The 13,257-nt window shown below is 42.1% G+C and overlaps 1 protein-coding gene across 2 annotated transcripts in view; it reads left to right on the top strand.

The window, feature by feature from the left end:
• EFNA5 (ephrin A5) overlaps positions 1-13,257 on the top strand; it is a 289,290-nt gene that overhangs the window by 236,684 nt on the left and 39,349 nt on the right. For both annotated transcript variants that reach the window (XM_061424527.1, XM_061424526.1), the window contains exon 2: positions 166-458. In XM_061424527.1, coding sequence (XP_061280511.1) covers positions 166-458 — 293 coding nt within the window. The remainder of the gene's footprint in view (positions 1-165; positions 459-13,257) is intronic.

Genomic DNA, 13,257 nt, shown 5'->3' with positions numbered 1-13,257 from the left:
ACCACAGTTCAAAAGCATTAATTCTTCCTCAAGTCATATGGCCCCAAATAAACACTTGCTGTAATAAATCTTTTTAGCCTGAGCATGATTGGAGCCTTCAACCACCGATTCCAAGCAGGAAGCCTTTCCTCCCTGAATAACCGCATCGCTTTCTTCTCCCCACAGGTTCCAGAGGGGTGACTACCACATCGACGTCTGCATCAACGACTACCTGGACGTCTTCTGTCCTCACTACGAGGACTCTGTCCCGGAAGACAAGACGGAGCGCTACGTCCTCTACATGGTGAACTTTGACGGCTACAGTGCCTGTGACCACACGTCCAAAGGGTTCAAGAGGTGGGAGTGTAACCGGCCTCACTCTCCAAATGGACCGCTCAAGTTCTCTGAAAAGTTCCAGCTCTTCACACCCTTTTCTCTAGGATTCGAATTCAGACCAGGCCGGGAATACTTCTACATCTGTGAGTACACAGCGATTTGTGTGTGTGTGTTAGGGGGCAGCTACAAGAAGCCAGACTAATTTTTTTTTTTTTTAAAGCCATGTTTCAGAGAATTGCAGAGAGCTGGACTCTGCCTTATGGATGTCCCCTTGTAAATGCATACACCAGGACCCCTTGATACATTAGCTGGAAATTGGGAGCACAAATTAGATTAAGGCACAGCGCCTCTCCCTGTGCGAAGCTGCATGTCAGCCTGTTCAGTGAACCACTGCTGACCTGTGTTTCTTTTAAATGAAAAGTGCTGGGACTTCCCCAAAGCTCAGGAAAAGAAAAAGAGATTCCTGAAAGAAAAATTAAAGGAAATAATTCAATTTACACAGCTTGAAGTCATCGGATCTCTTATTCAGGTGTCACCAATATCCTTTCAATCATCACATGTTCAGGGAGGAAGCCAAAGCTCCTGCACACGTTGGCATGCTGACGATAGATACTCTCTTTGCACCAAGGAGAAAAGACAATTATTAAGAGCAACTGTGCCTTTAAACAGGAAAGAGCGTGAAGAAGTATCTAGAAAGGGTTCCCAGGGAGCTGGTATAAGTGAGCTGTGAGCGTTAAGAGACTCTGTCCTGAGAGACCTCTAAAACTTTCCCCGCAGACCTCTGTATTAATCACGTGGCCGTGGCCTGTATTGTCCGCCATCCCACACACCGTTGTGTCTTGAGGCTACATACTGGTCATATTAACACTTGTCAAGCCTCACTGTGCACAGGTCACCTCGGAATCTTGCTATCAGGCAGATTCTGATTCAGGGGGTCTTTGGTGGGACCCGTGATGTGGTGTTTGGAAAGCTTCCGGTGATACTGCTTTGGTCCATGGACCATGCTTGAGTTAGCAGGGTTGTAGGAATACCTAAGTCAGGCATCTTGCTGTGTGCCTGGACTTGACTTTAACCATATCAGATATTTAGTGCGAGTCGCTCAGTCATGTCCAACACTTTGGGACCCCATGGACTGTATAGTCCATGGCATTCTCCAGGCTGGAATGCCAGAGTGGGTAGCTATTCCCTTCTCCAGGAGATCTTCCCAACCCAGGGACTGAACCCAGGTCTCCCGCATTGCAGGTGGATGAGATATTTAAGGTATCTGGGCTTGCCCAAGTGTTCTGTCAGCTGAAGGTAATAAATGTTCAGGGTACTTCGGTCTAAAGGACATGTGCTGACCAGCTTTATCATGGCTAAGAAATTTGGTGAGGGGGATGGTGTGCAAAATTAAAAGACACTCTTTCCTCAAAGAGCCACTGTCTCATGGGGAACAGACGTGTAAGCCGGCAGTGAAAGTGGAAACGGAAAAGTGCTGAAGGCTGGTGAGTGCCGGGAGCCGTGGGAACCAGGGGAGGCGGGGCCTCACCTGCTTGGGATGATCAGGAAGTGCTGAGCCAGGCAGGGCCTCCCTGCGTGCTGAGCTGCTTGTCACTGCAGACGAGATAAAGAACAAAATGTTCCTGGTTTTCTGACTCACTGCTTCAACCCCAGTGTCCTCCCCCGCAACCAGCGCCTCACCCACACTTTTTAAGCCTACAAGGATTTCTAGCTCCTCTTCTTCTCCAGAAAACAGAGTTTTCTAATAAGCCGGATTTCCCCATCACAAGGGCACTCTCACTTATATTGCAGTTGAATTTAAAGAGGAAATTGAACAGTACCAGTTTTATTATTTCAGTACATACTTCAGTCGTTAGTCATGAGAAAACATGTAAAAGTCTTGATCGTTATCTCACATTCAACCCATAAAATAAGAAAAGGAATATTGAGTCCCACAGATGGAGGACAGGCCAGCACACAGTGAAGCCACATGTCCTCAGGCCGCGGGCTCTTGCCTCTTGCTGATTTTTTTACTTTGTGAAAGAATCTCATTCAGCAAATGAGAAAGAGGAAAAAGGAAGACTTCAGTTGTGGGACAGCAACTCATTAATCGCCCAACTCTAAAATATCATGCTGATGCAAAAGGGAGCTATTGCCGGGTTCAAAATTTTCATACGGTTTCTTAGATTAGCCAACAAAAGCAAAAAGCAAAAATGAATAGAGAACACTAAGATGGGAGACATACTCAACAGCTAAATGGCTGATTGCATGATTATTAGAAATTACAGAATCCACTGAGGTTCATAAGCAAGATGTTATTATTCAAATACACCCATGGTGCTTATGACTGGTTTTTCCTCATTTGTGGTTAAATTCAATATTTCACTAAAAATCATTATGTGTCTTCTATAACATTCATTTAACGGAGTCATTTAACTGTCAAGGGCTCCTGTCAAAGTAATTGTTCAAAATGCTTCAAAATATCAAGAGCTTCTTTGCTGTTCAGCTGAGTTTAACCTGAATTACTTTTTTAAAAATGAAAGGTAAAATAGCACAAAATTAGCAGCAAAAAGATGTTCATTTACAAGAGGTGCAGTGGCCTGGTCGTTGGTTAAATTGAATTTTCAACCAGGTTTTAGAACCAGAAGTGCTTCCTTCCCTGTCTTTTTAGTAGGAAAGGGTTTCCTCTCTTCCTTTCACTGCTGAAAGTGGATTTCTTGCAAATGTTTCATATACTGTGGTCGTAATTAAACTAAAGGATTCTTAGGGGAAGATTGGCCCTTGGTTGAATTTTCCTGTCTCCTAATATGCGTGGAATGAACACGATGATTGGGAAACGGCTCTTTTCACACTTATTACCTTACAAGGGGCTCTAACTGCTGATCTCAGGAGCCAGTCTGACTGCCCACTTGTCATCTTTATAAAATGTCCTTACTAGGCCGGGGGCGTATTTCAGCTCCTCAAGGCCTTAAAATCCCTTCCAAGTTTTCCAAAAGAAAAACTCAAGCTATACAGTGTTTTGGCAGTCCCGCTGCAGGCTGGTGGAGGAAGGTTCAAGCTCAGAGGTAACTGCAGAAGCCCGAGATTCAGGTCAAGTTTGGACTGGGGCGGGGGCAGGGGGAGAGGAATATTTCATAACAGGAAATCCACCCACAACTTCGATTCAGGACACAAATCGGAGTGTTCTTATCAAGTTCTGCTTTATTTCCTTCTTAATTTCTCTAAGTTATACAAATTTAAGAAAATACTGTAGTGGGAAATATCTCACGGAGTTTCCTGTTTAGGTTAAAAATAAAAATACCCTTCATGGGTCTAGATCCTTTATTTGTCCTAAGAACAACTGCACCACAGCTTCCTTTCCATGGGAACGGACAGTCTCTACTAAGTTGTTGAAATCACCAATAACTGGTCAGGTAAACGAAGCCTGTCTCCTCAATTGGACAATTACTGTTTTTAATCTACAGGAGGGATTTTGGGAAGAGTTTGACACACTAGAGTAGAGAAGGTCAGTTTTTTCTATCAGTTTATCTATAGATTTGCAGAACTGCCCATCAGTAGATGATGCCAATAGTCTTTTATATAGACTTCCTAAGGCAAAGAGTTATTTTAGAAACTTCAAAAATACTCCCTTTAGAAATGATTCTCATAAGCATTAACCATGAGGACATGTTTGAAAGAAGTTTTGTGTGGCTATTTCTAAATCAGACCAGGCGAAGGGGAATAAATAAGAGCGTGTAGGTTATTTTCATGAGTCAGTAGAACCGCTGATTTTGAATGTCCTCTTTGATAAAGTGAGGAAAACTGAGTACTGAATCCTTGTCTTGACCTAACTAGGTATATAATCTTGGGCAAATCATCTAATCTCTCTAGATTTTTAATTCCACATCTGTAAAATAAAGAGGCTGTGATACATGATCTAAACTTCCTTCAGTTCAGTTCAACCGCTCAGTCGTGTCTGACTCTTTGTGACCCCGTGGACCACAGCACACCAGGCCTCCCTGTCCATCACCAACTCCCGGAGTTCACTTAAACTCATGTCCATTGAGTCAGTGATGCCATCCAACCATCTCATCCTCTGTCATCCCCTTCTCCTCCCACCTTCAATCTTTCCCAGCATCAGGGTCTTTTCCAATGAGTCAGTTCTTCGCATGAGGTGGCCAAATTATTGGATTTTCACCTTCAGCATCAGTCCTTCCAATGAACACCCAGGACTGATCTCCTTTAGGATGGACTGGTTGGATCTTATTGCAGTCCAAGGGACTCTCAAGAGTCTCCAACACCACAGTTCAAAAGCATCAATTCTTTAGCTCTCAGCTTTCTTTATACTCCAACTCTCACATCCATGCATGGTCACTGGAAAAACCATAGCTTTGAGTAGATGCATCTTTGTTGGCAAAGTGATGTCTTTGTTTTTAATATGCCGTCTAGGTTGGTCATAACTTTTCTTCAAGGAGCAAGCATCTTTTAATTTCATGGCTGCAGTCAGCATCTGAATGATTTTGGAGCCCCCCAAAATAAAGTCAGCCACTGTTTCCACTGTTTCCCCGTCTATTTGTCATGAAGTGATGGGACCTGATGCCATGATCTTAGTTTTCTGAATGTTGAGTTTTAAGCCAGGTTTTTCACTCTCCTCTTTCACTTTCACCAGGAGGCTTGATGAAAACTTCCTTGGAGCGTTAATATATCATAGGGTCTGTGCGCTAGGGTGGACTTAACATTGGTAAAATGGCCTAGTGCAAAGCCTTACTTAGTAGGTGTTCAGTGAATGCTAGTGAAAAGGGTATTTTTAGGGGAAAGAAGGAGTGGAACCGCAGACTAGAATTACTGAACTAGATCTACCTCAGCCACCCGATCCGAGCCGCGTGGTGTGCGGTCTTGACTAGTGCAGCAGGCTCCTGTTTGTTTACACCACACACACACACACACACACCCTCCACATCACTGCACTATTATACACACACACACACATACACACATCACATCACTGCACTGTTACACACACATACACCAGCCACATCACTGCACCGGTACACACACACACACACACACACACACACACACACACACCTTCCACATCACTGCACTATTTTACACATGCACACATACACACATCACATCACTGCACCGGTACACACACACACACCCTCCACATCACTGCACTATTACACACACACACACACACACATACACACATCACATCACTGCACTGTTACACACACATACACCAGCCACATCACTGCACTGGTACACACACACACATGCACACATGCGTGCGCGCACGCGCGCCACATCACTGCACTGTTAAAGCGCTCCAGTGACTTCCTGTCTGACCAAGACAAAACCCAAAGTCCACACCTGGCACACAAGTTCTCCAAGGCGAGTCCTCTCCGCACCGCGGCGTCTGGACTTCTCCTGCTGCCGGCTCTGCCTGTTGTCTGTGTTCCGGCCGCCCTGTCCCCGGTTCCACTTCCCTGTCCAGCGTCCCGAGCTCAGGGTCGTGGGCCTCTACCCCCTCCTGTTGGAGGCTCTCGTCCGCCCAGGCAACCTCCCTTGCTCTCACTGACTTTGTTGTTGCTGTTGCTCAGTCGCTCAGTCGTGTCCAACTCTTTGTGACCTATGGACTGTAGCCCACCAGCCTCCTCTGTCCATGGGATTCTCCAGGCAAGAATACTGGAGAGGCTTGCCATTTCCTTCTCCAGGGGGTCTTCCTGACCCAGGGATCAAACCTGTGTCTCCGCGCTGGCAGGTGGATTCTTAAGCTCTGAGCCACAGGGAAGCCCCTCACTTGCTTTAGGTTGGGTCAAAAGAGGTGTCCGAGAGGCTATTCTGACTTCTCCGTATGAAGATGATGTCCGTATCAGTGTCTCCACTCGCGCTGCTCTATCTTCCCTCAAGCACTTATCACAGTGCATGTTTATGGCCGTTTGTTCGTGGCTGTTTCTGCTGTATGTCGTCTGTCGTATTGTTTGGTATGTAGTAGGTGATCAGTAAACAAGGCTCACTGGTGTTCACACAGCACTTCATGTTCCAGGCACGGTTGCAGACGCTGCAGAGGTCTCAGAACAGCACTGTGCGGTCCTGTTCTTATTTGCCATTTTACCCGTGAAGAAACTGAGGCACAGAAAAGTGACATAACTGGAAAAAAGTTCATGCTAATGAGAAGTAGCTGATCTGAGAAGAAACTAAGTGAATAAACAACTAAAAGGAAGTGAAGAGAGAAAGCCCTAGGTCTTAATATGCTTAAGGTCTTAAAGAGAAAAATATACTTTATATTGTATTTTTAAAGGATTAGAAATGATTAGCACTAGTGTTTAGAGAATATTCCTTTATAAATTCTACTGGAACCCCAAATTGGGAAGTACAAGATACATTTTAAACACATTTCTACATTTTCAGCTCTCCAAAGCATACTCTTCCATCTCCAAATGATATTTCAACTGTATCTTTCCAAGTGGTTGACCTTTTTAATACAATAACTTCAGAAGCCAGAAAAGTTGTACTTTCAAAGAAATACTTCTTAAATCCACTCAATGTTCAGCGTCCAGACTGAATCATGATTGCACACTTGATTCAGGAGGTGAGTGATTTTTAATGAGAGACCTGGTGGTTCAGTTGCTCAGTCGTGTCTGACTTTTGTGACCCCATGGACTGTAGCCCACCAGGCTCCTCTGTCCATGGGATTCTCCAGGCAAGAATACTGGACTGGGTTGCCATTTCCTCCTCCAGGGGATCTTCCCAGCCCAGGAATCAAACCCGGGTCTCTTGTATCACAGGCAGATTCTTTACCAACTGAGCTACGAGGGAAGTCAGTGAGAGACCTACAATAAGGAAAATAGATACCACTTTTTAAAAATGATACTAAAAAGGCACAGAATTCTAGCATTTGCCATATCTAACGTATAGCTGCAGAGAAGGCAATGGCACCCTACTCCAGTACTCTTGCCTAGAAAATCCCATGGACAGAGGAGCCTGGTGGGCTGCAGTCCATGGGGTCTCTAGAGTCGGACATGACTGAGCAACTTCACTTTCACTTTTCACTTTCATGCATTGGAGAAGGAAATGGCAACCCACTCCAGTGTTCTTGCCTGGAGAATCCCAGGGACGGCGGAGCCTGGTGGGCTGCCGTCTATTGGGTTGCACAGAGTCGGACACGACTGAAGCGACACAGCAGCAGCAACGTATAGCTGATCTCCTTCAAAAGAAGATACGTGCAGGAAAGACAGTGCATAGTCAAAGCACTCAGATGGAAACCAGAAGTTTCTGAGACATTATTAGGCAACACTTTTCCTAAGCTTATTGGCAAGTAAACTTGAATACACATGATGCTTTAGCTTTACTCCTTTATAACTGATATGATGATAGAAGTATGGAGCTGGAAAATCTCATCAGTGAAAAGAACTTTCATGGAGCTGAAGCTGTCTGCTCAGGTCTTTTTGGTATACATATATATACTGCTAAGTCGGGTCAGTCGTGTCCGACTCTGTGCAACCCCAGAGATGGCAGCCCAGCAGGCTCCCGCATCCCTGGGATTCTCCAGGCAAGAACACTGGAGTGGGTTGCCATTTCCTTCTCCAATGTGTGAAAGTGAAGTCACTCAGTCGTGTCTGACCCTCAGCGACCCCATGGACTGCAGCCCTCCAGGCTCCTCCATCCTTGGGATTTTCCAGGCAAGAGTACTGGAGTGGGGTGCCATTGCCTTCTCTCTATATTTAATTAGAAAATCATGAGGGCCATTTATGTTATTATGAGCATCATTCTTAAATCCATACTTGAATGCATGTGGTTAGCTGCTAGTTCTCTGCTTTATGTTCTTTAATTAAAAGTTTATAGTCTTAAGCTGTGAAGTAATTTTAATATGTACTATACAGTTTTTTTAAACTGACAAAAAAAAAAAAGAAACCTAAATTCTGAAGAGATATCTTATTGAGATGATCAAGATAAGTTTCAGAAATCATTTGATTGTACAAGATAGTTACAGACTGTCCTTTACGAGGTGTAGCAATATTCAGTCAATCCAGAGAATACTAACATAGAGAAAGTGCTTCACTTGCCAACTGGAAATGTTCCAAAAGCTTATTTACAGGTGAGCTGTTTGGAACTCAGAGTGCCATTTCTTCCACAAGTGTTTCTAAAATCAGGCAAGCTCACCATAATGTGGAAAATGTTGAACCATAATATTGATTTAAACCTGTATATTTTAAGTCAAAAATAGTAGAAAGCAGCACATAAAAGTGTTGATTATTGTTTAATGAATAAATACTGCAGCAGTAAACCAAATAGAACAAAAAAGCAATTAAATTTTCTCTTAGATGCTATTGTTTGAGAAAAGGAGATAAATTAGAAGCATTAGGCTTTGCTATACCCACTGCAGCAGTTCCCTACTTTCCTAGTAAGTTGTTTTGTTCATATGCTGGGGATTATACCAAAGGAGGGGGTATATAATACATCAAAGCAGAGGGTGGATCATGGCTTAAAAAAAAAGAAATAGCGTAGACTCTAGTGAATGTACCCTTGGGCTCCAATCCCTCTTCTATATTCTTAATTGCTGTGTAACTTTGGGTAACTTAACCTCACCAAGCCTCACTTTCCTCATCTGTAAAATGGGTATATAATAATAGTTTTTATCAGAGTCAATCTTACTTCCAAGGTTCGATTAAAACAAATTTTTTAAAGACCAGTTGACTACCAAAAGGATGACTTTAATCAATGTTCAACAGATTTTGCACCCTTTGAAAAGTTACAGCAAGCTGAAGAACCCTGTTTGACATTTTAGTTTAATAAAAGAAAACCTCACAAACACCTTGTAAAAATTCACATTTTAAGTCCATGCAGTATACTGTGAAGGAATACTACGCCAGGATTACATATGCCTAAGGAAGTCTTCATCCCTCTTTAGAGGTCTGGTTTTCCAGCAGCTTACTTTAGTAATCTACATTAAGAATTATTTTGGTCTTGACAGTTCGCATGAATCTGCCTTTCTTTCGAGTTGTTCTTATTGAAACAGAAGAGTGTCAGAATGGCACATTTATCAAAGCAGGAAGTAATCTTTTCCCGTCTTTTGTAGTCTTTTGCTCTTGGATGGGGGGTGACCTGTAAGGACAGTGTCCTTTCTTAAAATGAACAGCTCAGCACTTGCTTCAGTGTCGCTGTGTGTCTGTGTGCACTTTTGCTTTTATTATTGAAAAATGTTTTTGATTACTGGTCTTATTTTAGCATTAAAGGTTCTAGCACATACTTCAGCTGAGATTCAAGGGGCTTATGACAGAAATTTCCAAGACTATGGGCAAATACTAATTCATCTCCTGAATTTTTTTTAATTTTGTGGCTCGGATAATGGCATTCATGAGGCATATTTATTTTAACAGGGAAGGAAGTTAAGGGTAGTGTTAGGAAATTGACAAATTTTAAGATTTTCTAAAGTGGAAGATAATGAATATGGCACAGACATCAAATAATAATTGCTCAGATATAGATACAGAGTATATCTTAGTTGCTAGAATTTAGGGTTTTTTCTTAGGTTTTAAAAAATTTTTAATGTACAAATAAAACCATTTTCCCCCACTTAGACACTAGAAGTTTGTCTGGGATTATATCAGACTTCTGTCTGAAGATAGTCATTATATTCCCTTTTACACTTCCAGAGGTCTTCAGTGAACCTGCAAAAATGCACCTTTTTATTTAAGGAATGAGTTTAGAGAATTGTATCTGTTTAAAGTTGTCCCTAGCCATCTTTTAGGAAAGCTTGAATGGCTTTCAAGGGCTCTTAAATGAAGGTTAAATAAAGAACCTAAAACAGGATATTTAGGGACTTCCAGATATTCTTCTGATTTAATTATAAGTTTCTCTTATGAAAATGTTGTTTGTTGCCAGGTTAACCTTCTGAACAAGCAAGAATGCTGGGTGTCCGCTCACGGATGGCTGGAGCGTAGAGCCTTCCCCTGGCTTGTTTCACCTGGTCTGAGTGAAACCCAGGGTGCAGGAGGCAATTAATAGCAACAAAGGATATTTAACAGCACTTTATTATTTTTAAAATTCTTGGCAGTGTCATTTGATTAAGTGGGGAGAATTTTAAAAAGAAACGTATGCCCTATTAAATGACTGAAGGATGAGATCCTGTTAAAGAGAATCAGAGAAATTGGTGCTGGGTTAGTGAAAAAGGAAACTGGGGCAGACATCACTGCTTAATAGATTTTGACTTTGGGACCGTTTTTAAAGTTCGCAGAGGGAGCCTTAAAAGCTCTTGAATAATTGGGGCTTGGTGGCAATTCACGGGATCAGCCATAAGAAGCAGGAGACTCATAAGAATTCTTCTCATTGCTTGAATTTTTCAAAGACTGCGTCATTCAGATAAGAAGCTCAAAAACAAAATAATTTGTGCTTCTTTTGAGAACTTGAAATGCTACATTACGAGATGGAGCGGGGGCCGGGGGGGACATGTTGCGTTTTAACCTCCTAAAGGGGAGGAAGGAATTATGTCACCTTTTGCTTCCTTTTACCCCACTGAGACTAAATGCTGATGTGGAAATGGATGAAAGGATTATTCTTTCTAATCCCTAAATGTCAGAAGTGGCCGCCTCTCCGAGAAATAACGCACCTGATTAATTGTGTAATTTCACAGGGAAGCGCTAATTCTCGGCCTTATAAACATGTAATGTACTAATTTGGTTTCTGAGTTAACTGAAAACAGTTTAATGAGCTGCTGTATCGTGTGAGTGTGCAGTGTTACACAGAGCAGACGCCGGGAGAAATGGAAATAACACGCCAGTGACACTTGGAATAACAGTGTTTATACCCCATTGACTTTGGGTTGTCAGCATGCTATTCTCTGTGTTTCCCTTAGTAACTTATTAAGGCAGCTGAACTCCAGTGTGCTGGTGTCTAAGTGTCATTTGTTGTAAATTACACAAGCATGCACATACCAAACGCATAGTCAATCTTCAGGAAAAAAAAAAAAGCATTTCCTCCTATAGACTACCAAAATATTCTCCATGAGGCATGCACACAGAGTGAAAGGTGACTCAACATGGGGCGTGCTGGAAGAACAGCATTCTGGCCTTCCGTTCAGAAGAAATACTATTTCTACAGATTTTCCCACTCATCTGTTCGTGCTCTATTTTAACAGAATGGTCGTGTAACTCTTGGTTTGAAAGTTGTCAGACAGCCTCACAGCAGGCTTATATTATCTACAGAGTTCTTTATGAGGAAATATAAATCACCACAAATGAGACTTTTCACAGCCAGAGATATGTAGGAATTTGTGTCAGTGCTTTGCTGGCTTGCTGAAAAATATCTCTAGGCTCCAAAGCTCTCTCACAACTCATCCCCTGCTCTCTACACTTTTGGGAAGCAATTCTCAAAACTTGAGATTTATGGTCCAGAGAGCTGATGGTGGCTGTAAAGTTTTCTATTTTCTCTTTTCTTTAATATTAATGCAGAGAACGAGGCATTATCATTCATTATTTTAGTTCATGAGTATCCTGTGGGCTTGAAATATGGTTTCTGAGGATATGGCTTACCTCTGTTTAATGGGGGAGATATGTGGACTTTGGCAACAGGCTTCTTTTCCATCAGATATTTTTAGGCAGGTGGTAGAAAGTCCGCCTTTAGGAACAGAACTTTAGTATATGGGCTGTATCCAGTTTTAGTTTTAAAATGTAAAGCTTTACAAAATATTAATTCATTTGGAGCCCCAAAAGTAAAATGTCATGAATTGGAGAATAGCCAGCCAGTCTATTATTGTTAGGAATTGGAATTTCAGTATCTTTTCATTATACTATTTTCAGAGACGTGTGATATTTCCAACTAGTTTTTATCTTCATTAAGGTTAGGTAAGTTTTAGTTTATAGTTAGCACTCCCTTTTACACCCAGATCTTTAAAAACAGATTTCTGAGTCATTAAGAAAGAATATATATAATGTTTTTAGTTTAAATCTGTCCAGATTACAGTATCTGCAATATCTGCTTTCTAAGGGAAACTCTTTTTTTTTTCCCACACTTTTTAACACATTTTTTTTTCAGTCAGTTTTCTCCCTAAATACATGATCACAGGCTCTAAGATCTAAGATCCTGATGATGTTTCCCTGTATGCCTTGCTGATCTGTTTCACTGAGTCCTCAATCTTCAATTCAGACTGTCTTGCTTTATAGTAGGCCTTATTTAAGGGCTTCCCTTGTAGCTCCGTTGGTAAAGAATCAGCCTGCAATACAGGAGACCCGGGTTCGACCTTCAGGTTGAGAAGACCCCCTGGAGAAGGAAATGGCAACCCACTCCAGTGTTCTTGCCTGGAGAATCCCATGAACAGAGGAGTCTGGCGGGCTACAGTCCATGGGGTCACAAGAGTCAGACACGGCTCATCTACTTAGACTTATATGTAAGGAACAAATCTAAACAAGAAGTGTATCACTAGGTGATTTTTTTTTTCAACTTTAAATAGATTGCTTAAAGGTCTTGCTATATACACTGGGAGTAGTTGAGTTCAGTCAATTTTGAGACCACGTAATGAATATTGTAATGATCTAAATAAAGTTTAGAGAACTTTTTTTTTTTCATTAAAAAAAGAGAAGATTGTGTCAAGAGGAAGATACATGTGAAGTGCTGATTTGACAGGCCAGATGGAATTCAGGTCTCAGGGCTGAGATACTATCTAACTTTAGTGACCCACCTGCATGGGGGGCGGGTAGGGACATAAAAAAGCAGCCTTTTGCTAAAGACTCACTTGGACGTTGACTGATAACTGCTCCCCTAACTCTTGGGATAATCATGGTGATAGTGACTTAGCATTTATTGCAAGTTTGCTATGTATATGCCAGGCACTGTATCAAACACTATGCATGTCTTAACTCACTGAATTCTCGTCTATGAAGTGGGTACTATTATTATCCCCCTTTGACAGATGAGGAGATGGAGGCTGAGAGTGATTAAGTAACTTGCCTGAGGTCATGTAGTCAGCAGTGAAGTCAGGAT

Source organism: Bos javanicus, chromosome 7, assembly GCF_032452875.1.
Source record: "Bos javanicus breed banteng chromosome 7, ARS-OSU_banteng_1.0, whole genome shotgun sequence".
In the NCBI taxonomy this organism is placed as follows: Eukaryota; Metazoa; Chordata; class Mammalia; order Artiodactyla; family Bovidae; genus Bos; species Bos javanicus.
Note: the sequence above shows the minus strand (reverse complement) of the source record. Positions and strands in the feature narration are given on the sequence as shown.